The sequence below is a fragment of the Lipomyces tetrasporus genome (genome assembly GCF_029532465.1).
Source record: "Lipomyces tetrasporus strain NRRL Y-64009 chromosome Unknown POJ06scaffold_12, whole genome shotgun sequence".
Lineage (NCBI taxonomy): Eukaryota > Fungi > Ascomycota > Lipomycetes > Lipomycetales > Lipomycetaceae > Lipomyces > Lipomyces tetrasporus.
The window spans coordinates 430,021-453,253 of record NW_026611607.1 but is presented as its reverse complement, the minus strand read 5'-3'; the positions used below and the strand labels follow the sequence as shown (position 1 = coordinate 453,253).

Here is a 23,233-nt window from a genome sequence, read left to right as displayed (position 1 = left end):
GATTCCATAGGCTTGCTTTCCTGTATTTGCATTTGTTGTATATGCCACAGCCCTCAAGTTTTGTGAAAAATTTGCCTGGACGTTTAGGGGTGGACACGAATTACAATAAGTTAACTAAGTTAAGTAGAGTGATGATTTACATCAGTTTTGGTATTGCCGCCGCGGATTCCCAGATGGACACCCTAACCCTTATATAACACATGCCAAACTTATCCGCTTGTTGTTGCAGTTGGCGACGCGTAAACATGAATTTTCTAACGATTTTGTAACACAACGCGATTTTTCGGATTGGATATCGAGCATTACTAGACAGATATATTTCCGCTATGACAGTACAAGGATATCAATTAGCCTGACAGGCTTAGTCTCGCGGGGCACGATGCCAACAAAGATTTAAGGGACACAAGGAACAGACAAGGTCGTCTGTTAATCCCGATAAAATATAGCCATCACAAAGCAATAATAGAGGCATTGAGATGCAACTTCAATGTGCCCCGAGAAACCTGTTGAACCTTGTTTCCGCGGTACCGCTGGTTGCCGATAGCAAGGCACTCTGCACGAAGCCCATATCAAGACGAATTCGTTCAGTTCGGGCGTTTCCAACTGCTTCGTCGTCTAGTGGAAACAGGTCGCCGAGAATAAGACCAATGTCAAGACTTTGGCCCTCCACCACTATTAATCCGTTCTCCGCTATAGGCTGTTGAATTGATTAGGTACTGGAATATGTTCGATACCATGGCTTTGGTACTCACGTATCTCGCAGGTACTTCGTTGCTTGCATCACTTTTGAAGATCTCAATGAATGCCTCAGCAACAGTCCCGCACCAATCATGATCCCTGTAGCGGTATGGTCCAAGTGGATGGTCACGCAGTGCCTGCTGCACCGCATGATCGAAAGCTGGCCGGTCGTTGACCGAATACGAATTGACATCCGTGGGATTTGTGAAACTTGGACTCTCCTTGAACCATAAGAGGATAGCAGTACGGCAGTGGATGTCGCTCAACCACACATTGATGTCTGCTCTCAGCTGTTGGTACCGTTCTGAGACCCCTGTCTCAATGATGAGAGTCAATTCTCGGCGGCCGGTACTGGAGTCGATATACCTAATTCCTCCGTCGGGAGTTTTTGTAGATCCCTGTCCTAGGTCATCGAGGGAGCTAATAGTAGATTCTCCAATAGGGATAATGCGTCTGAGTAGCTCTTGCTTGTTACGCCGAAGGAGTCCATCTCGAACGCTATAGCTGATAGCCGTTTGTAATGCGGTCGCTGATGTACCATGCAGCTCTGTTGGAACTGTATAAATGGTGACTCTAGAGTCGGGGCCAGAGTATTCCACGCGTGGATATCTGTAAGTGTTAGTCCAATCAACAGCAGCATCCTTTTACTGGTCAGTGACATATACTTTGCGTCACCATAACGAGCGTGTGCCTGCGCTTCAAGGGCTCTGAAGGACTGGTATGATAGACGTATATCAAGTCTCCTTTCAGGTTCGTTGTCTTTGAGGAAATTCAGAGCGCGCTGGTAGGACGCTTCTTCGTCGTCAACGCAAGCCATTTTCGAGGACACGGGAATTTGTAGCTTAAATCGAGGATTAACAGATGACCTTGTCTGTTCCTTGTGTCCCTTATAATCTTCGTTGTATCGTGCCCCGTGAGGCTTCCTTGTACTGTCATAGCGTTGAAATAGTTCTGTCCAGTAATCGGGCCCCACTGAGGTTTAATGTTCGATATCCAATTCAAAAATTGATTTGTGTTACAAAATCGTTAGAAAATTCATGTTTTGCGCGTCGCGAACGCGAATAAATTGGCGTGTCAGTTATATATGGGTTAGGGTGTCAGTTCTAGGTTGGCGGCAGCGTCGAGATCCAAAAGAATGTAATCACTCTAATTACTTAGTTATTCGTAATTCGTGTTAAACGTCGAGAAATAGATTTTATCAAACTTGAGGGTTTTGGCACATACAACAAATGCAAATGCAGGAAAGCAACTAAGCAAGACTATGGAATCCTAGTACCGAAAGTGACGCCATCCCTATGCTGAACACAGCAAAATAGCAAATCACACCGACAATTGTGCGGCCTGCAATAAAAGCCCATTGGCAATATACTACCATATCACATAAAAAGGTCTTTCATGATTAACACATTTAACATAAGGTTAAAGGCCGTGAATAGTCCATACTAATTATCCGTGAGCGGAGAGGAGATACAAAATCCTCATACTAAAATATTCTGGAGAAAATATAGAGAATAAATCACAGAAGGACCTAACACCAGCAAGGACAATTTAGTTTAGACATCACATGTCATTGTAGAGGACCCATAGAGACAAAAAAAGGCGTACTGGCGTTCTTACTGTAACTGGGGTGTTAAGATAACAGGAACGTATCTAAGCCGCTCCTAATCTGCTCGGCAGCACCAACAACCATCGGCTACTTGGACGATTCGCAACTCTAGACACGCGTTTGCATTTCTTTAAATATTACATACTGCGAATATGACTGTTCCCGCCAAACAATACGCTGTGACTAGGAAAGCCGGTTCGTCGCTTCAATCTTGTCTGCCACGACTTTGACTGCCAGCTGAACTTTTGTCACTCAGGTCTCTTGGAAACGTTCTTTATTCAACGCAAAACCCTGGACTACTACACGGACGTGGTTATGTGGGCAACCTTCAACGCACCCGTCTCGCGGCCTCGGATTTACCATGCCCTGGCAAAGATGGTGTCCAGGAACCCGGCTATGAGGGCGCATGTGCTCGACCCACTTGCTGACATCCCTACATTGGCGTATTTCGACACTATTGACTTCGGCAAAGTCGTGGAATATCGGACAATGCAAGAGGTCAATATGGAGCAATTGTTGGCCGAATTCGACAAAGTAAATTTCGATTATGCCCAACTCGAGGAGCCCCTATGGAAAGTGTGGGTGTTGAACCAGAAGACTGTCGTGTTGGCGTTTGACCACGGAGCGTTAGATGGCGTTTCTGGCGCAGTGTTCTTGGTCCAGCTGGCAGAATTTCTGAATGACGAAATTGTAGAAGAGAATGTTCCAAATTTGGCCAAGTTCGACACCAAGATTGAGCCGAATCCAATTATCGACGACTTACTTCCGCCGAATCCCGACTGGGTGCCTCCACCTGTCGCAACCACACCCCGCCGTGTCCCAAGTATATTCGCGCCATATGCGTACCCAACGCCCGGTGATCAATGGCGTATAATAAACGTTCCTGGATCAGCAGTCGCGACGCTTCTGTCAGAATGTCGCAAGCGGAAAGTCGCGCTCACGGCACTCTTCCATACCGTTCTTCTCATTGCCATGTCTCGCGTCTATCCCACGCCTGAAGGATTTGATACAATGGTACCTATCAGCTCGCGACGCTTCTTCCCGGCACAATATTTAGATCCAGAGTCAATTATGGGCAACTACGTTTACCATTACAAAGAGATCTCGCCCGCGTCAACATCATTCCACTGGGAAGAAGTCATCCGCTTCGACGAGAAGGTGAAACTCAGCAGCAATGACCACACAAAGTCGTTCATTTTGGAGAACTTGGTCCCGCAGGTCGGCAGGATTCGCGAAGTGATGCAGTCAAAGATGGGCAAGCCTCGTGAAAACGACATGGCCGTGTCCAATCTCGGAGCGTACAAGTTCCCCAAGGGAGGCCCATTTGAGGTCCAGACAATTGGATTCTCCCAGTCAAACGCGCCGATTATGCCGCCGATAAAAATGAATTGCGTTGGTATGGTGGGTGGCGACGTCACTCTCGTTGTAGGCTGCGCCGAGAGTGTGACGGGCAAGGGCAAGTGTGATGCTATCAGGGACGAGGTCGTCAAGGTACTTGATGAAATTTTGGATGCGGCGACTTTGAAGCAGTGAGCTATCCTTGTGGAATTGGATATGGTTAGCTCGCATGGCCTTCTGTATAGAGGACGATAGACTTATAGAATGGGTTTCAGAATACTGTAGAGTTAATTGTAACTGAACACTGAGACAGGCTATTAATCAAGTGAATTCGTCTATGTTGGAGGCCTACATTGGTGCAAGCTGAAGCTCATTTCAGCTCTCACACTACTTCTAGTACCCGGCCACCTAGAGATGCATATACCGTCAATTACAAGAGCGTCATCGTTATCTTCTCGCGAGTCATAGTTATTACATGGTCACTTACCATCTAAATGTAGATGATACTGGATTAATAGCATGCTAACTAACGTATGTGTCAAGCCATCAAGCGCAATATTGGTAAGGTCGACCGACAATGTATGGATTAGGGTTAAAAACTGTTTGTGAGTGGATCACACCGCTGGCACGGCCAAAATCACGATGCCGTTAACGAAAACCTTTCAACCTCAACGCGACTGCGGACAAGCAGCACCAGGGCACCACTTCCGCACGCAATGCCAACAATGGCGCGGATTCTGTGCCGCGCGGCAGTACGGCACTCGACTCGCCGTCTCGTCGGCGGCAGCACCGTCGCGGGCATGCACACGAGCAGCGCCCGTCTCGCGAACAACATGCCGCAGAAAGTGCCCACGAGCATACCGTTCCCGGCCTACGAGACTCTCGAAAAGCTTGGGCTCGACGTCAATCGCCGAGTTGAGTTCAACTCGATTTTCGCAACGACCGGAGAGACAAATGTAGCGGAGATGGAGACTACGATTCGGAGGGTCAAAGCCCGTGGTATAGAGATATATAAACCCAAGCCGCGGACGCCGGGTTTGAGATGGTTGCGGCGGCCTGTGCATCGGCATCTGTGGAAAGGAAGACCAATTCGAAATCTTACTGTCGCCAAACGCAAAACCGGAGGACGGAATAATACGGGACGCATCACGGCGCGCCATATTGGTGGGGGCCATAAACGGCGCTTACGAATTGTGGATTTCAATAGGATGGAGTCCGGGTTGCAGACTGTTGTGAGGGTGGAGTATGATCCTGGCCGAACGGCGCATATTGCGTTGTTGTGCCATGATAGTAGCAAACGGTTGTCGTATATTCTCGCGCCGGACGGTGCGAGATCTGGTGATAAGGTCGAGAGTTTCAGGCAAGGCATTCCAACGGAGTTGACTGGCGAGGACGGGCTTGCTTTAGATTCCGCATTGTTGGGTGCGCGGACGATTAGGAAGGGAAACTGCATGCCGTTGTCGATGGTGCCGATAGGTAGCATCATCCACGCTATTGGTTTGCTGCGAGGGGGGAAAGCGAAACTATGCAGATCGGCAGGCTCGTTTGCAAGATTATTGTCGAAGCACGAGAATATGGGTAAAAATGGCATGGCAATCGTGCGGTTGAAGTCCGGCGAGGAAAGATTAATCCCGCTTGATGCTTGTGCGACGATAGGAATGGTGTCAAATGGGGAGCATCAGTACGCGAGTCTTGGAAAAGCGGGAAGAAATCGTTGGTTAGGGCGACGACCACACGTGCGAGGTGTTGCAATGAATGCGTGCGATCATCCGCACGGTGGTGGAAGAGGTAAGACGAAGGGTAACAAGCCGTCTCAGAGTCCATGGGGTCAATTGGCAAAGGGATTTAAGACTCGACGCGGAAAACATATGAATAAATTGAAAGTCAGGGATAGGCCGCGTGGAAAGAACAAGAAGACGCAGCCATTGCTTATTAAGACTTAGACGGTGTTGTATAGTGTCCATTGTAAATAACATAATGAGTTATATATACGTCTGTAAGAGAGAAGCCGCAAGTTATGAGAGTGGAGCTATGTTTCTGGCCATTTCTTGCATGTCCAAACCTAATCTATACGCCTAAGTGAATATTATATATCCTTCGATTGTGTCATGATTACTACTGTCGATGTGTAGAGCAAGCATGCAATGGCACCACTAATCCCTGAAGTTGGGAGAAACGCGACGCATTCAGGCACGTAGCGAGAGCCCTTGTCTCGGTTTCGATCCCGATCCATTACCGCAATTCAGCTTACCACGCCCGCTCTTATAAGCGGCCTCAGCCCTTCCCGATAAAATCCTCACACTGGCTAACGTTAACATCCCCGGTCCACGCGTCCTCCTGCGCCGAGCACCTCGTCATCTCGTCCGTCTTAGATCGGGATTAACTGCCGCCTGCTTCTTTACGTCCGTCGCGCTCCTGTACTCATCACCGCTCCTACAATCCGACGTTATTCGTTCCCTGCCGTTTTCTTCGTACTTTGGACGCGCGCATTTGCCCGGCATGACTATAAAAAGTGGGTTTTTAGTCGATGAAGTGATGATACTGTTCCGGACTGATGCTTGTTGCCCGTAGCTCCACCTCAGGCACCCCCGACCTGGACGCACACGCCGGACCAAATCACGGCTGAAACAACCGCGGTGATCGACGCGGCAAAGAGACTCCATGACCAAGTCGCGGCGATCGAGAACCCGACTTTCGAGAGCGTGGTCAAGGTGCTCGCGGAGACTGACAATGTGCGATACGGGCAGATCAACCAGCTTTCGTTTTATCACCATGTCAGCGACGACAAGCAAGTTAGAGATAGCAGCAGCAAGGCGGAGGAGCTTTTTAGAGTACGTTTTGGAGAGTTGGGAATTGAACTGTGGTGGGGTGGGATGGCTGATGCGATATAGGACTTTGATATCGAAGCTGCGATGAGGGAGGATTTGTTCAAAGTTGTGAACGCGGTGTTTAACCAGAAGCCCGACGTCGACCCGGAATCGAAGCGCCTGCTCGAAAAAATGAATCTCGACTTCACTCGGAACGGGCTTGCGTTGCCGAAGGAGAAGCGAGACGAGTTGAAGGCGTTGCAGAAGAAGTTGTCAAATCTCGAGGTCGCGTATAACAAGAATCTCGGCGAGGAGGTATTGTGGAACTTTGCTTTGTTATTGCGATCGATCAAGGCTAATGACTAGACCGGCTTTATTCTGTTCACGCCCGAGGAACTCGCCGGTGTTCCGGAGGATGTGCTGTCGCAGTTTGACCACGTCGACGGCAAGTACAAGATGACGTACAAATACCCTGACCTGTTCCCAGTCATGAAGTATGCTCAGGACCCAGACACGCGACGTCGGGCATTTGTCGGCGACCAGAATAAGGTGATGGAGAACTGTGATTTGCTGATTCAGGCTGTCAAGTTGCGGGCGGAGATCGCGGACATATTGGGTTACAAGACACATGCTGCATATGTGCTTGAGGAGCGCATGGCCAAGTCGCCTGATATTGTTGTCACGTTTTTAAATGATCTGCGTGAGAAGCTGGCGGGAGCCGGCAAGACTGAGATTGCGAAGCTTTTGAAGTTGAAGGCCAAGGACCAAGAAGCGCTTGGCCTGCCGGCGGACGACAGCTTTAACGTGTGGGATTACCGGTACTATGACCGGCTGCTTCTCGAAACTGAATACGAAGTCGACGCGCAGAAGATTGCTGAATATTTCCCGATGCAGTCTACGGTCGAGAAAATGCTGGGCATATTTGAGGCCTTGTTCTCGCTCAAGTTTGTCGAGGTCACGGGCGATGCGCGGTCGGTGTGGCACGAGGACTGCAAGCAGTTTGCCGTGTGGAAGGACGATTCTGGCGAGGACGAGTTTGTTGGATGGCTGTACTTTGACTTGCATCCGCGCGAGGGCAAGTACGGGCATGCCGCGAACTTCAATTTGATGCCGGGCTACACCAGCAAGGATGGCAAACGAGTGTATCCGGTTACGGCGCTCGTGTGCAACTTTTCCAAGCCGAGCGGGACCAAGCCGTCGTTGCTGAAGCACGATGAAGTCGTGACGTTTTTCCACGAGCTCGGGCATGGCATTCACGACCTTGTGTCAGTGACCAAGTACGGCCGGTTCCACGGCACGAACGTGGCGCGGGATTTCGTCGAGGCGCCGTCGCAGATGCTCGAGTACTGGTGCTGGCAAAAGCAGGAGCTCAAGAACCTGTCGAGCCACTACCTTGAGCCGACCAAGACGATCGACGACGACCTGATTGAGAAGATTGTCAAGAGCAAGCATGTTAACGGCGGGCTGTTTAATCTCCGGCAGTTGCACTTTGCGCTGTTTGACATGACGCTGCACACGTCGGACGGCGTGATCGACGTGACAAAGGCGTGGAACGAGATGCGGCAGGACATCTCGCTGATGCAGCAGGCCAACGAGACCACGTACGGGTACGGGTCGTTCGGACACCTGATGGGCGGATATGATTCGGGATATTACGGCTACTTGTGGTCGCAGGTGTTTGCTGCGGATATTTTTTACACCAAGTTCCTTGCCGCGCCGATGAACGCGACCGCGGGACTGCAGTACCGCGACACGATTCTGCGGCCGGGCGGCGCGCGGGAGGAGATTGATAACTTGAAGGAGTTACTTGGACGGGAGCCGAACAATGTTGCGTTCTTGACCGAGCTTGGTGTTGAAAACTGACGGTTTTATTGTCTTGTGACGTTGCCAATGGATAATATATATTATATTGCTAGTGAATGCCATTAACCCAACCAGCACCCTATGAGATACCCATACGCATTAAACAAGGATAAAGTCACCATTACACCCGCCCAATATCGCGACAATGTTGTGTCAGTGCAGGATCAGTGCTCGGCGGCATGCTGGTCGTGCTTGTCGTCGCTCGCGTGATGGGGCATGTCGGCCGTGCTGCTCGCGCTGCTGCTGAGCCGTCGTCCGTGGTGACGTTGTCTGTCGTCGACCTGGGCGGCATAGTCCGAGAAGTGCTTGTGCACTTTTTCGTGCACGTTGTCATCAAATTCAGTCGTCGCCGCCGCCGCCGACTCGGACGACGGGTGGTCTTCGGGTTTCTTGAAGTAAGGATTTTTCCAGAGACCGGGGATGCCCGGGTGCACGCCCTCTGGATAGTATTCTTCGGGGTCCTCGTGGATCATACCCTCGTATTGTTCTAAAGGATCAATTCCGTCGATTCCGTCCTGGACAAATTTTGGTTAGCAACGAGTCTTGCAGCCTAATGTTGTTGAGGAGCATTGCTGGAAAGTGGCAACAGACCATTGTGGGATGTATATGCAATGCAGCACGTGGTCGTGTATTAGGGGGGGGGGGGTCTATATCGCGACTGACAAGAACGGTCGGGGAAAGCAACGATCGCCGGGGGGACACAGGCGGAATCTGAACACAAGAAATGGGCCGGCGATAAATACGAGTCAGCAGAGCAAAACAATGAATGGCTGGTTTATTATTACAAGTAATCACGAGGACGGAAGGCAGGGGTCCGGATTATATAGCAAAGCCGTTGACGGTGAGGCAACCCCCCATCATTCTCGTAGCTACCGTGTGCAGCAGCATCAACCCATGATCGGATAGACGCAGAGCCAGGGTTCAGTCTGTCTATCTGTCTGTCTGTCTGTCGGCAGCATGCAGCAAGCAGCACACGGCTCGTCACTCGTCGCGTGCTCCACCTGGCGCTCGGCCCGCATCCCTTGCTGCATTTTACAAACTGCATCATCATTGGCTACGCTACGGCAAAGTGTCTGTGTGATCGACAACGCGTTGGTGCAACACTGCTGCGGCGGGAAGCGAGTCATATCCCAACTGCGCCTGCCGCGTTAGCAACAACCGAGAGTATACCCAACATTCCACGCATGGAGCCACGTACCTTGATAGCCGGACGCCGACAATTGATATTTTCTACCCCGGTTGTGCGCCGACCCAGGGACGACGGAGGACGGCCTCCCTTAGCGGCCAGGCAGCTGCAGATCTTCTCCTCGGCAGCAATAAGTCACATACACACCCCGTGCCTGCCGATATCTCCTGTTATGCCCTTAATAATAATACGTATTAGTGAACCGATCTGCGCAGAACCAGCAACCATCGCGATGCCGCCATGCGGTGGGACCTGGGCAAACGTGGGGGGACTAGTGGTGGGCCTTGGTGGGGTGCGATTGGTGGCGTCGCGGGGCCCATCGCGCACGGCATCATGCCATCTCACAGTCACGTTTGCGCCTTATTTCGACGATCACGGCCGCATGACGTGGTCAGTGGTGCGTAAAACGGGATTCTCGTGCTTTTGCATGCGTGACAGGCCGGTTGCTGATGAGAATTATATAATCGATACGTAAGCCACTCTGACGAATGGCATCGCCGGCGCGTGTTTGGCGAGGTGTGATTGCATTAATTGCACCCTGGCCCACGTATTGGCCGCGTGGAGTCGGCCCTGGATTGCTAATTATAGCAACCAGATCCGGATCTGAAAATGATTGTTCCTTAGACAGAAAGTACGATTCAAACAATAGCAAACTCGTTTGCACATGCGAATGCTGTGTTAAACATTTCGTGCCATACCTGCTACCGTATAAGAGATCTGCCGTCATCCTGTCGAATCTTCAGCCGCGCGTTGCCGTGCAACATGTCGCCACGTGATCTGGAAGACGCGCAATTCTTATGATCTCGCGCGATTCCTTTCTTCCAGTATCCGTTCTACGTCTTGCGTAATTTCAAGTGGACGATATTACAATTCCAAATCCTCTCATTTCATTACAAATTTATCCAAACTACAAGCCGTTCCCATGCGCCAAATGCCAAGTAAACTCCAACAAAATACACATCTAGGTAACAGATCCAATCCAACATGCACGCCGCCATGAAGTATGACAACTCATGTGGTAAAATCTAGCTCGTATCCGCCTTTAAACGTGGTGAGCAGCTTCAGGATCGGACGACCCCGGCTGTCGTATTCTTGCTCCAACTCCTCCGGTTCTTCACACATGTAGAATTCGCAGTCGTCGTCGTCGTCGTCGTCGTCGTCAACACTCTCGCCGTCGGCTGCCTGTACCGCATCTGCACTGTTCACGGTCGCAGACGTCGTATTCATGGATTGCAAACCCGCAACCTGGCGTGCCTTCACGTCGTACTCGTTCTGTCCATGTTCTGCCTCGCTTTCCTTCTCGTCACTATCAACCCGCGGCCGACCACCCTCCAATTCCCTGTCCACCCGCTTCAACCACCAATCAAAAGGCACCTCGGTATGCGTCCATGGCAGAGGCGACCAATCAAACGGCCGCGACTTGACGAACAAGCATCGCTCTTTCTCATCAAACATTGTTACATTCTGTGTGAACTTTCCCAACTTCACCGGCGATCCGCCTATCGACAGCGGCGAAACTGCACCCGCGAACGAGGACGACGACGATGCTGTAGATACGGTCGAGGACGACGACAGGGCCGAGTCGGACCGCGACAACGACGGTCGCCCGAGACTCGAGCCGTCGGCGGCAAATGTGCTGGCCATTGTTGGATGTCGTCGCGTGGTCGCCAATACTGACAACTACTGATCGTGTGTCTATAGGTGTGCTTTTTTTTTCCCCCCCCCTTCTCTATAACAAAACTGTCGAAATCTGTCGGTGGCAATTGCACGAGCAGTGTCGCTCTATATATCGACGTGTCAAACTTGCCGCTTTTTATCCGTCAAACAGACCCCTCATCATCATTTCCGTAATCATGCGCGCCATTGTGTGAGAAAAATCTCGTGAGCACTGAGTAGATGGAAATAGTTTTGCCAGGCGGGAACCGGGGGGGGGGGGGGGGGGGGGGGGGGGGGGGGGGGGGTGGGTAAAAATATGTATTTAATCTCTCACCTGGGCCGCTTGGTCGAGCCGACTCGGGCCGCGCGTTGGGCCCCCTGCCCTGTCACGTTAACAATAAAGTTTTGCCCATGCCCTTGTCGCCGCCCCGGAGCCATGTTTTTCCGCTTCCAAATCAGGTGGTGCAATTCCCCAAATTATTGGTGGGTTTAGGGTTATTCTCGATCCGCGTGGCAAACTCGGCAATCGATCCGCACGGCTGGGCCAGTGCAGCAGCAACTCGTAACAATTGCGGGACAGATTTACATTAAATTTTTTGATTGCCTCCCAATTAATAAGCATATCTATAGAACGAAACTCGTAAACAAATTTAACTCATACATACAATGAAGTGTACACCCGATCCCACCGCGCCCTGCCACCCCGCCACGCACGTTTTCTAATCCAAACCGACAAAATGGATCGCTGCTCCATTACAAACTCTTCATGCCAAAGCCTTCCAGCTGGAGTTGATGCTCTTAACTTCGTCATCTTCGTCGTCGTCGAGCAATCCCGCCGAGCTCAGCGTCACTTTAGGGGGCCGCGGAGAATCCTGAGCCAGAGAACGTCGAGGTGGAAGCTTCGGTGGTATCGGATCGGCCGTGGGAACCGTGCTTGTGGTCGTTGCCAGAGATGGCGTCCCGGTGCTTGTGTAGCTAAAGCGCCCTGTTTGTGTGCTTGTAGAAGTCGACGTCGAGACCGGGAATCGAGGATCGGAGCTCCGGGTCGAAGACATACTGCTCGAACTTGACGAGACAGAAAATGTCTGGCTCGGTCGGGGAGGAAGTCCGGGCGGCCCATCTCCATTACGATGCGGTATCGTAGACGATCTAGAAATCTTGGGAAGTGACGTGCTCGGGAATTCGGCTCGTCGAACAATCGACGAACCCGATAATGGTCCGCTGCTCGTGCTGCTCGTACTGCTAGCTCGACTCGCACTTTTCCCATTACTGCTAGATTCAGGCCTCCCTATCCGACCACCGTTGTTCGAGGACGTAAATGTTTGTAAAGGCGTGTCGCGAGCCATGTCGTCCATGAAATTGACGGATCCGGGTCGCGATGACGAGCTGCCAATCGTGCTCGTCCTGCGCGGAGGCAGCGCCGGCGGCACGTCTTCTTCACCGGGAGATGGCGACGACAGGCTACTTAATGAGTCAAGACTCGTTCCGGACAGCGAACTAGGCTTCCGCGGAATCGGAGGCGCGCGATTCAAGTCGGCCGAGTTCGACCGATGGGCTAGCGAGGACGCGGCTGCCGCTGCCGCTATTTCCTCGGGATATGAAGGACGCGCAGTGGCCCTTGCTGACGCGAGCCCGTCGCGACCGATAAAATCCGGCTGTGTGGTTGGCGAAAATGGATTCGCAGGCCGATACGGATTCACAATCATGTTTGGTCTCGGCGCAGCGATTGTCACCCGAGCAGACTGGCCGCCATCGTTCCACCACTTGTGCTTATCCGTACTTGGCGGTGGTACTACTATCGTCAGCAAAAAAATTTCCAGCAAACCCATTGCAAAATAATTATAATCACATTTCTCCGAATCCTCGCCGTCCAAATCAAGTAACTGACCAACGTATCCTCGTCGCTTGGCATATAATTCCTGACTAAGTTTCTCCTTCAACGGCTCATTGACCGTGTGCACGGTAACTCTAAACGATGCATAAACCGGTCTGTGATCAGAGAACATCAACTGGGCGCAATTGTACGCTATCTGCCTAATATTCGAGCCCCGCGTCAAGATCCGATCGGTCCACGCTGGAATCCGCCCCTTGTCGGACGTATCATACGCATCGGTTCCGTTGTCGAACTTGTAAGTCGGGTTAAACGAAATCTGTGCTTCCGAGAAGTAAGGAAACACTTGGCCGTTTAACATTTGATTGTTAAGCTGATCATGCCGGTACAATTCCTCTAAATCCTGTAGCTTTATCTGCCGCCGAACCTCCTCATTAGGCAAGTCGATTCGATAGTTGAAATCGCCTAGCCACACGACAGTATCGTGATCTTTCAGTGTTTTACCTCTAGGAAATCTAATGCCCCGCGCAATCGTTCGGTAGTCATTATTTCTCTCCTCCACATTCGACAATCCGGCAGCAAAATGAGACGTAATGAAACATAGTTTTGTTGAAGCGTAGTCGCAACTGAATGCGACACCCCCTTTATTACCCGCCATCCCACCTAGTCCTGTTTTCTTCATCGCGCCGTTGATGTTTCGCACGTTCCGCACTTCGGACTCCTTAACATACATCAACAGCGCCGTGCCGACAAGTTGGCCCGATCGCAGAAGCACGTAGTCCCCGTGGGCATTCAGGCAACGCGCGACCTGGTGCTCCCAAAACTGCCGCTTGGCCGGATCTGCGTTCAAGATTTGACCGGCCGTTAACTCGACAATCTCTTGAAACGCAACAACAACTAGATCCGGTTCGTGAATACCCGAATCAGGTGGAAATATCCATGGAGACAAATCGCCTTCGTACAAAAATCCATTGAGATTGAACGTTCCCGCGAAAACTGATATTTCTCTTGACGAAGTAAATTCGGATTTCCGTCTGTGCAGCTCTGCGAGAACATAGTCGTTGATCGGATCATGGAGCACGACTCGCTGTTGGCCCTCTAATCGACCTAAAAGCACGTCCATAGTATTCTGACGCCCCTTGTCGACAAAATTGTTGATATACATCCGACTGACAGACTTGGTCGCGTCCGCAATCGCACCCGCTATGCTCATCTTGCCCGACCTCGTAAAGCTCGTTTTCAAGGCTCCCGTACCGGCATAAATCTTGGACAATTGATCTCCGTTATCGGCCCATAGTACAGAATGTCTTATCCACAGATCATTCCCCGGCCGAGTTTCCCGCTGTTCAAAAAACATCTCGAGCGCCAACCGCGAAATAATCTGCTGGATCAAATTCGTGCGATCTAAGCAGTCCAAACAGTTCGTCCGGAACACACCCGTTTGATCCAACATTGTCGATTTTGTCTGATTATCGTAAAGAAAGAAGCCAAACTCCTCCGCGTCATCCTGGAGGAACCGAAGGATTCTGTTCGCCGCCACATATCCTGCCTTGGCTGTCTCAACATGAAAGTCAAATTGAGTCTCCCGCAACTGGTCAGCTAGTATGCCGCCATGTGAAGCTTGCCGGATGTGTTGGTGATATCGCTGAGTAAGTTCATGTTCACCCGGCTTCGTCGATAACAAGTTGACAATATGCACCGGACCGTATTTAGCCACTAACGGCTCGAAATGCGTCATGAACGCAGGTTGGGTAGCTTCGAAAGCCCGAGTAATGTTGACCTTGGCACTGAGCAGCTGTACGTCTTGTTCCCAAAATACTGTTCGACGGTTAGCACGAGTCTATCACTTGTGACGACCAATTAGACACCTACTTGGAACACTTCCCCGAATCTGCGTGTACGAGAAGCAGAACTGGGACGTATGCATGATTGTCTCTGTTTCCACAAAGTTTGCCACATTTCCCTCATCATCAACACCGCGCGCATTGTATCTTGTTCCGGCACGACGGCACCCTTGTCGAGAAATAACTGTCAGCCTTGCAGGCGTGGAACCTATCTGGGTCGAAACAGTTTCCGCAAACCCTCTAATAACGGACGTCAAAAACCGAGAGTGATCCAGTGCCAATTTTTCATCTGGTTGTAAATGCGATCGATATGTCACTAATTCCGAGATCATGTACGAGTTCCACATAAACGCCTCATCAAAACCGTCAATATCGAACGTCGGATCTGCGGACCGCGCTTGCATGCGGTTGGTGAGATCGAAATCGTTCGAATAATAGAAGCTTCCATCAGTAAGTAGCTTCCTTAACGAGACACACGGGTGTTCTATGAGTCCTGGCCCAGGATTACCGGCCGCTCCGCCGCCGGATGTTGTCGCGAGATCATAAGTCTCCCCGGATAACATCAACCCTCCGCCTGCCGTGTCCAACGGATTCCCTGCAGGGTCCAAAACAACGAAATCCCATGTAGCTCGAGACACGCAGTAAAACTCCAGCGCATGAATCCGATACACGGTCTCGATGTCGGCAACTGGCTCGGCGACTTTCGACGCACCAGTAATAACCGCCAGGAAGACATCCCCATCGACATTCAGCAGTCCTAAACACCCATAGCACGGCAACGACGATAGCGGCTTATATCGCGTAAAATCAATTGTCTCCTGACTCGTAAAATCGACCAAGACCCGGGACGCAGCGTTGTTTCCGAAACCATGTGAATTGTTTCCCGACGATGGCTTGTCAGTCTTGTATGAGGTCTTCTCTTCGGTCGTGTCGCTCACACACTGGAACGACAATGCATACTCATCCGTGGCCAGCAATAACGTCCGCGGCTGTTCGCGGAAGTAGATTCGCATTGCCATGCGTCGCTGTGGATGTGGTGGAGGGACGGTGATATTCCTGGCGTGGAGCTGCGAATATCTATCTGTTGGGACATGTACGAGTGATGCTTTTAAGTTTTGCGATTGCTGAGCTCATAGCAGGTGTCGGCTCTCCGTGCCTCAATGAGAGAGTAGTCGCACTGACTGGATCTTTTCTAAATTTAAAATAAAGTATTGTCAGGTCAACAGCAAAGGGCTAGTACGAGGTGAAATTTGTAGGGACCAGGTGCTAATGCAGTTAAATTATTCCGTATGTACCACGTCGCCATCAATCGTACATGTACTGCAATTCATCCAGAAAGTATCTCACTATAAACTACTATACAATAAACCGTCTCACTTCTCCATCGTTACTATGTTATGTCCTTTTGCTATATAGATGATATGTATAAAACTATCATTGTTAGCCATAATTCAAGACCACTACCACATACGCGAATCACAATTGCGCAGGGACGAGCCAAAAAGTAACATACCATTATTGCCTCGAATAAAAACATCACCATACTGATTCTTCAATATGCCATCAACATATTCTTCGGTCTGTTCAAGCGCAATATTCATATACCCATCAACGCACTGCAAATCTCCTGTTCCGCCAATACTCGTCAACACTTTATTCATCTCGTCTGGCAAAGATAACACCAAATACCAAACGCACCTCTATACTCAACTCCGGAATTCAGTTTGACGGCGACTTTGGCACCAGTGATTTGTGACAAGAAGGCGGATGGGTTGTTCTTAGCGATCTCTGACGTCTCTTCGCCAGGGGAAAATGCTTGAAATTCAGCTGTGCCGTTGCTCATTGCAAACTCAAGTAATGAATACGAGGTCTGAGATGGCGAAATTTCGATACAGTAGAGGGAAGATCAAATGCGTATACTAATTGATTCTTTTCGTGGTAGCCTGCGATGAAGCACCAAGCCGATTCAAGTTGAGGGTATTGTACTAAAAACCTAACCCGCGAGCTAAGAGCTACACCTTTCATTAGATTAACTTCTATGAGAGCACTAAAAGAAACTAGTGCACTCTTATAAAACCGACGAAGTATCTCACATAGAAACTACCCGTGCCGTCGGTATTGCAGCTTAGAAGAATAATTAAATTTGCTGGTCATTTTTATTAGCAAACACTGGTCAATAGTGTGAATTACTTGGAATGCGGGGTAAATGCAGATGAAACGCAGATAGCACCGTAAGCGTAACCGAGCTCGCCGTTGGTGGTGTCGACGATTTAAGCCATGACATGATCAGTGCCCCACCTTCTCCCCCTGGTCACTGAATTCCTAGTTTCCTCCGACCCCTGCCTGTATCGTGCGGTCGCCGCATATACATATTTAGAAGACACGCATCCTTGGACAAACGGCCTTTGGTCGTCCTTTATAGATCGATCATGAGTGAGAAGACAGAGGCCCAGGTCCAGGCTCTGCCCAAACAGCCGTGAGTAAATCGGCTCCCTGCCGAAGACACCTGCTGACTTCCAAATAGGACGGCTCCTCGGACTGTGCACCACGCTCCTCTTCATATTCCACTGGAGAGGCGTCTACAGACACTAGCTGTCTTGTTGTAAGTTCGGTCTACCTTGGTGGGACATGCAATCGCTGATGACATGATGGGTAGCCACACTATCGCGTTACCATACTGCATCGGGCTCTTCTTTCTCATGCTCGCGTTTCCTCCATGTTGGCCATTGTTAATCATGTATGTCATATACGCGTACGGGTTCGACCACTCGAGCTCAAATGGGGAGATCTCCCGCCGCCGATCGCCCTTGTTCCGAAGACTCCCGCTTTTCAGGCTGTATTGCGATTACTTCCCGATCACTATTCACCGCGAGGTTCCGCTCGAGCCGACTTTCCCCGGCCGTCTTCGGGAACCCAGTGGCGTGGTCGAGCGGTGGATTGCGAAGATTTTTGGTGTGCAGGACGCGGTCGTCGACCCGAAAGAGCCCGATAGTAAAGCCAACCTTAGCGGCACTGGTAATGGGACGACGAAAAAAGTCGGGCCGAGGTATGTTTTCGGCTATCATCCGCATGGAATCGTTAGCTTGGGTGCGTTTGGTGCAATTGGGACGGAAGGGGCTGGGTGGGAGAAGCTGTTTCCAGGCATACCGGTGTCGTTGTTAACGCTTGAAACTAATTTCCAACTTCCGGTACGTTGATGGAGGATGATCTGCCATGGAAGGCCCAACTAACGGACTAGTTCTACCGAGAATATTTGTTGTCGCTCGGGATTGCTTCCGTATCTCGACGGTCTTGTACCAATCTTCTCAAACATAACCAGTCGATCTGCATCGTCATCGGTGGCGCCCAGGAGTCGCTCCTAGCGGAACCGGGGACGCTAGATCTGGTCCTTCTTAAACGTCGCGGATTCGTCAAGCTCGCAATGTCAGCGCCTCGGGTGTCGGACCAACCGACTTGCCTGGTCCCGATCCTCAGTTTCGGTGAAAACGACGTGTATGACCAAGTCCGCGGCGACCAGACGTCGAGACTGTATAAGATCCAGACGTTTGTCAAGAAAACGGCCGGCTTTACCCTACCATTGATGTATGCGCGCGGGATATTCAATTACGATTTTGGGCTGATGCCGTACCGAAGGCAGATGACGCTCGTTGTCGGCAATCCAATTGCGGTGCCGTACGTGGCACAGCCTACGGAGGCTGAAATCGAAGTGTACCACAAAAAGTACGTAGACGAACTGAACAGGCTATGGGACACGTATAAGGACGACTATTTTGTAGATTACAAGGGCAAGGAGGCCAAGAATTCCGAGTTGCGATTCGTGGAGTAAACCGAAAATATTCAATGCGGCGTACTGGAGTTTTGCATCCATTGACAATCGTTGTGCACGATTTTTACCGCTCTGGGACGGAATCTTATATGCTAAGACTTCTGCCGCCAGAATGACAGCGACCGCATCACCGTTTCTGTTCATCTGTCACAGGGAATCGACCGGAATTTCTAACTTGTATTTACATGCTTACATGCTAGAGAGCTAGGTAGATAAATGTGTCTTTATTGCAGTCAGTCGCTCAGTCGCCATTGGTTGTGATTTGTATTTAGCGACTTCGCGAATTTTGGACGGCAAAGTATTTATTGTCTTCCCTTGGTCTTTGCCTGCGAAAATCAAAATTGGAAATTTCAAGTCTAGTTATCGTTTGGTCAGAGTATTCGATTAACTATATGCTCAATGCTTCAGTCTGCCCAATGATTTGGTGATATCGTGTTGGGATCAGATGATTATCTGTATTACCGTCTGTCAGTCACCTCCATCTCCGTTGGCTGACCAAGGCAAAAAGCAGCCATCCAACTGCAACTTGAAGGCGGAAAAAAAATACAAATAAACTCCGAAACGGGGAATTGAACCCCGATTTGCCCGGTGAGAGCGGACCGTGCTAACCATTACACTATTTCGGATTTATGTAGTCGGGGGAGTATGTTCCTAATACTATATTATAGACTATTACCCGGCTTTACCCGGCCTGAAGATGGTCATATTGCGCTGCGTTTGTTGTATTATTTCTTGGCTTGAAACTATTTAGGGGATCAACGGCGGTTAGCGGTGACAGTTTCTTTTAAACGGCTGGCTGGCTTGCCTAGTAGTTTGCATGTGCAATTTAAACAACGCTTGCTGGTGTAGTCGCTCAGCAGGATTGTGAAACAAGAGCCGGGTATTTGGACGGATGCGGTTGCTTTCGGATATAACCGCCGCATTCACATGCGGCGGCGCAAGGCAAGCTAACGGACGTTATCTGCCTGATCGTACATACGCCGACGTTGCATACATAATCGTGGGCAGAAACGGAAGCAACAGAAATAAACTCCGAGACTAGTTACGACCAATTAGTTGATGCCGATCAGGTTTTGAGATTATTCTACGCAACCAAGTCGCGCAAGCGACAATATGGACCAACCATGAACCTGAGTAGCTGCGTGTTGCGGCAGTGGACCTAGCAATAACAGTATTGGACCGGATCTCTGCTGCCCCGCAGAATCAGACGGCTTACCGTGTGCAGAATGGGAACAATTAACTCTTACGGCGTAGTGCACATTGGAACTTAGCGGACAAAAGGTCTAATCGTCAAGCATCACAGATCAAAGATCGAATGCTTGTGAATCCCAAGCCTTCATCCGGGGCAGAGGGATGGGTCCGCTTAAATAGCGAGGCGGTACGTCGATTACCATGCGCACGGTGTCCTCCCCACTGTTGTTTGTCCACCCACTAGCCCCGACCGGGCGTAGGTTATCGGTTAGCTCAGCACGCACGGGCAGGAGCCCATGTAGCACAGGCGTAGCACAAGAAAGACGATCAGTTGCATTAAGTACAATGCATCCGATAGCACTGATTCGCTTAACCTGATCCACCAATGAAGCATTGTTGCCGAGAAATGTGACGCATCTGCGTGAACTCATAATGGCGGATGCCGTCGTCGATCTCGATAGGAAAATCATGCGCGCTCGTGGACTGTTGCGGAATCAATGCATATGGCCCGTACGTAGCCCGAGCCCCGGAAGAAGGTAACTGAATCCGCAAAAGCCCTTAGTGATAGGGCACGTCAGCGTGGTGCGCAAGTAGACCGGCGGTTAGCTCGTGCGCCTCGCCCGTGCCTGTCTGTCGGACTCAACTCACGCCCAACCGAAACTCGTTCTCAGCTCGGTTCTGGTCATAGTGGTAGTGTAGTGAGCCCTCGACCTGTGTGCCAGGACATGCTCTGGCGCCTCCGCATCCTGTCCGCCTGCTCCAAGTCCCCTTTGTCTTCATCGCCATCAGTGGCCCTCTTCCAATGGCCTCGTCCGTAACCGCTGCAGCTGCCTCCGGTCAAGACTCAGCCCCGCGCCCAAATCATCCGTCATCTGCATCCGCCCCAACACCTTCATCCTCCGACCCAACTCCAAAGTCGTCTGCGCAGCCAACTCCTCCGCAACAACAACAGCACCACTACCAGCAGCAGCCAGCAATTGCACCCGCCTGGCAGCAGCACTCTCGTCCGACTCCATCCCATCAGCATCGGGCGCAGACATCCACAGTGTCACCAATGGGTCCAATGGGTCCGCCACTATCAATCCCTTTGCCGCCAACGTCCTTCATCAACTATCCATACTATCCACTCTATTCGCCGACCGTGATGCACGCGCCCCCACCTCCTCCTGGATCGTCTGTTCCAGGCGCTACCGTCGTCCCTGGACTGGCCACAGCAAGTCCGCATCAAGGTGTGATTTCTGCCAGCGGTCCTACTGGATCACAAGCAGGTGCGCCTGGCGGACAATCGCAGCAATCTGGCCCCCTGCCTCCGCAATTCATACCGTACGGATCATTCCCACAGTCGCCTACCGCATATTATCCTGGCATGCCACCATACGCACAGATGATCCCGCAAACGATTCCACAATCACCGCGAACTGGGAACAGCGCGCCTGGTGCCGCAGCAGTCCTACAGCAGCGCGGAGCCCAGCCAATGCATGGAAGATTCGGTCGGCGGCAGTCGTCAGTAGCCGATCCGTTCATGCCCGCGACGCTCGTCGAGCAGCAGCAACAGCAGCAGCAACTCGGCCGTCCACAGGGCCAGCCTCCGCCTCAGCAGGCACTCTATTCGTTTCCTCCTCCGCTACTGCCATCACTTGGCAATCCGTTCATGGCACAGCTCATGCAGCAACCGCAGCCACACCACCACCATAACCACCCCCACCACTATCATCACCGACAGCACATCTCACAGCCATCGATCTCGTCAACTACGTCTACATCCAGCGCAGTGCTCCCCCGTGGCCCGCCACGGAAACCGAAGCAATCTGGCCACGCACTGTGGGTCGGGAATCTACCCCTCGTCACGACTGTGCTTGATCTCCGGGACATGTTTGCGTCACCGGCAATTGAGTCCGTTTTTCTGATATCAAAGTCGAATTGCGCGTTCGTGAATTACTCCTCTGACATGGCTGTCCGGGACGCGCTCGACAAGTTCAAGCGGTTCGGTGGGCTCCTGAAAGGCACGAAACTAGTCGCGCGGATGCAACGGGGGTCAATAGCTGATCGCACAGCTCCGACGCACGGGGATGACGGCACTGAAACGGCAAGCCTGACTGGCGAGACTGGCACCTCGCCGCAGCCGCGTATGCATAGACCGGATGCATTCTTTGTGGTGAAATCGCTCACGGTCGAGGATTTGGAGTTGTCCGTCCAGACCGGCGTATGGGCTACCCAGGCACACAACGAGCACGTGCTGAACGACGCGTATAATTCTGCAGATAACGTATACTTGATATTCTCTGCCAACAAGTCCGGAGAGTACTTCGGGTATGCGCGAATGGCTGGGCCCATCATACGGGAGGAACAGTCAGAAGAGAGCAGTAAACAAGAGAATGGCAACACGGAAGAGAAGCCCGAACAACAGCCCGCCGAGGTAGAGGAAGACGAGGACGAGCCGCTGGTATCGGGCACCGCATCGGACGCATCGTCGGCACCGACAACAGCGGCATCATCCGTCGCAGCTTTGATCGTGCAGCAACAGCAACAATCGACAGATCTACCAAAGACTACATACACCCCCGCCACACCTACTGCGCCTGCGGGACGCATCATCGACGACTCGTCCCGTGGTACAATATTCTGGGAGGTCATATCCGAACCAAGCACTTCCGGCACTGCTACGCCGTCCGCAACATCATCCTCGACCGCGCCGACCTCCCCGACGTCCGACACATCGGTTCTTAAATCCTGGGGTACACCGTTCAAAGTCACCTGGATTTCCACTGCAAGGGTGCCTTTTTTCAAGACAAAGGGTCTGAAGAACGCATGGAATGCGAACCGGGACGTTAAGATTGCGCGTGATGGCACGGAGCTGGAACCGACGGTCGGCCACAAACTGCTTCAACTGTTCGACGGGTTCTCGCCGACAGTGACAGCGACTCCAGTAACCGCCGGCGAGGAGAAAGAATCTCCGAGAGGTCCGATCGTCGTGGAGAGTACTGTTACTACACTATCAGAAGGGGTCGAGGATAGCTGAAATTTTCAAGTTTCGTCATCGACGTGAAGACCGGTTTTGATTATCTTGTTAATTCATCTTTGTTGGCATGGCATGGATGTGACGCATGTGCCTGGATTTGTTGGCTCATATTGGATGGACTTGGCTTGGATATAGACTGATGACTTTTGAGTTCATTGATTAATTATGATTATTAAATTACTGGCGTGGGATTTCTTATTGTTTTATATCTCATTTTATGATCAGTACTATTAGATGGGAATGCTAAAATATGTAGATCATTTTGACGGAGGAGGAAGACTAAGCAAGAACACAAAAAACCTAAGGTGCGGTTGAGGATAGATCGGCA

At 51.0% G+C, this 23,233-nt stretch overlaps 10 protein-coding genes and 1 non-coding gene across 11 annotated transcripts; 5 read left to right on the top strand and 6 right to left on the bottom strand.

The window, feature by feature from the left end:
- Positions 1-201: 201 nt before the first annotated feature.
- POJ06DRAFT_262477 (uncharacterized protein) lies at positions 202-1,781 on the bottom strand. The gene is made up of 3 exons (XM_056188751.1): positions 1,404-1,781; positions 753-1,347; positions 202-697 (listed from the first exon to the last, which is right to left on the bottom strand). The coding sequence occupies exons 1-3, from the start codon at positions 1,553-1,555 to the stop codon at positions 485-487; spliced, it is 960 nt and encodes a 319-aa protein (XP_056040538.1). The 5' UTR covers positions 1,556-1,781; the 3' UTR covers positions 202-484.
- A 445-nt stretch (positions 1,782-2,226) lies between these two features.
- On the top strand, positions 2,227-4,264 carry POJ06DRAFT_262474 (alcohol acetyltransferase). The gene is made up of 2 exons (XM_056188750.1): positions 2,227-2,539; positions 2,601-4,264. The coding sequence occupies exons 1-2, from the start codon at positions 2,497-2,499 to the stop codon at positions 3,875-3,877; spliced, it is 1,320 nt and encodes a 439-aa protein (XP_056040537.1). The 5' UTR covers positions 2,227-2,496; the 3' UTR covers positions 3,878-4,264.
- Positions 4,265-4,647: 383 nt separating this feature from the next.
- On the top strand, positions 4,648-5,625 carry POJ06DRAFT_202796 (translation protein SH3-like domain-containing protein; the record flags this gene model as incomplete). Its single annotated transcript, XM_056185296.1, has 1 exon — positions 4,648-5,625. One exon carries the CDS (start codon positions 4,648-4,650, stop codon positions 5,623-5,625), a length of 978 nt encoding a protein of 325 aa, XP_056040536.1.
- A 143-nt stretch (positions 5,626-5,768) lies between these two features.
- On the top strand, positions 5,769-8,442 carry POJ06DRAFT_39367 (uncharacterized protein). The gene is made up of 4 exons (XM_056190971.1): positions 5,769-6,194; positions 6,254-6,513; positions 6,574-6,804; positions 6,856-8,442. The coding sequence occupies exons 1-4, from the start codon at positions 6,182-6,184 to the stop codon at positions 8,350-8,352; spliced, it is 2,001 nt and encodes a 666-aa protein (XP_056040535.1). The 5' UTR covers positions 5,769-6,181; the 3' UTR covers positions 8,353-8,442.
- Positions 8,435-9,127, bottom strand: POJ06DRAFT_39357 (uncharacterized protein). Its single transcript, XM_056190970.1, has 2 exons — positions 8,944-9,127; positions 8,435-8,867 (listed from the first exon to the last, which is right to left on the bottom strand). Exons 1-2 carry the CDS (start codon positions 8,944-8,946, stop codon positions 8,517-8,519), a joined length of 354 nt encoding a protein of 117 aa, XP_056040534.1. The 5' UTR covers positions 8,947-9,127; the 3' UTR covers positions 8,435-8,516.
- A 1,275-nt stretch (positions 9,128-10,402) lies between these two features.
- POJ06DRAFT_303986 (uncharacterized protein) lies at positions 10,403-11,466 on the bottom strand. Its single transcript, XM_056190823.1, has one exon. The coding sequence runs from the start codon at positions 11,180-11,182 to the stop codon at positions 10,550-10,552; it is 633 nt and encodes a 210-aa protein (XP_056040533.1). The 5' UTR covers positions 11,183-11,466; the 3' UTR covers positions 10,403-10,549.
- A 286-nt stretch (positions 11,467-11,752) lies between these two features.
- POJ06DRAFT_228394 (SacI homology domain-containing protein) lies at positions 11,753-15,919 on the bottom strand. The gene is made up of 3 exons (XM_056185759.1): positions 14,898-15,919; positions 13,044-14,843; positions 11,753-12,986 (listed from the first exon to the last, which is right to left on the bottom strand). Exons 1-3 carry the CDS (start codon positions 15,886-15,888, stop codon positions 11,959-11,961), a joined length of 3,819 nt encoding a protein of 1,272 aa, XP_056040532.1. The 5' UTR covers positions 15,889-15,919; the 3' UTR covers positions 11,753-11,958.
- A 94-nt stretch (positions 15,920-16,013) lies between these two features.
- Positions 16,014-16,971, bottom strand: POJ06DRAFT_262463 (uncharacterized protein). Its single transcript, XM_056188749.1, has 4 exons — positions 16,934-16,971; positions 16,568-16,881; positions 16,383-16,496; positions 16,014-16,300 (listed from the first exon to the last, which is right to left on the bottom strand). The coding sequence occupies exons 2-4, from the start codon at positions 16,710-16,712 to the stop codon at positions 16,278-16,280; spliced, it is 282 nt and encodes a 93-aa protein (XP_056040531.1). The 5' UTR covers positions 16,713-16,881; positions 16,934-16,971; the 3' UTR covers positions 16,014-16,277.
- A 157-nt stretch (positions 16,972-17,128) lies between these two features.
- On the top strand, positions 17,129-19,129 carry POJ06DRAFT_297503 (diacylglycerol acyltransferase-domain-containing protein). The gene is made up of 4 exons (XM_056190603.1): positions 17,129-17,345; positions 17,394-17,471; positions 17,526-18,057; positions 18,108-19,129. Exons 1-4 carry the CDS (start codon positions 17,299-17,301, stop codon positions 18,693-18,695), a joined length of 1,245 nt encoding a protein of 414 aa, XP_056040530.1. The 5' UTR covers positions 17,129-17,298; the 3' UTR covers positions 18,696-19,129.
- Positions 19,130-19,249: 120 nt separating this feature from the next.
- Positions 19,250-19,321, bottom strand: POJ06DRAFT_t82. The gene has a single exon. It is a non-coding gene; the product is annotated as a tRNA-Glu (tRNA).
- A 2,228-nt stretch (positions 19,322-21,549) lies between these two features.
- POJ06DRAFT_202702 (YT521-B-like domain-containing protein) lies at positions 21,550-22,905 on the top strand (the record flags this gene model as incomplete). Its single annotated transcript, XM_056185289.1, has 2 exons — positions 21,550-22,249; positions 22,391-22,905. The coding sequence occupies 2 exons, from the start codon at positions 21,550-21,552 to the stop codon at positions 22,903-22,905; spliced, it is 1,215 nt and encodes a 404-aa protein (XP_056040529.1).
- Positions 22,906-23,233: the final 328 nt, after the last annotated feature.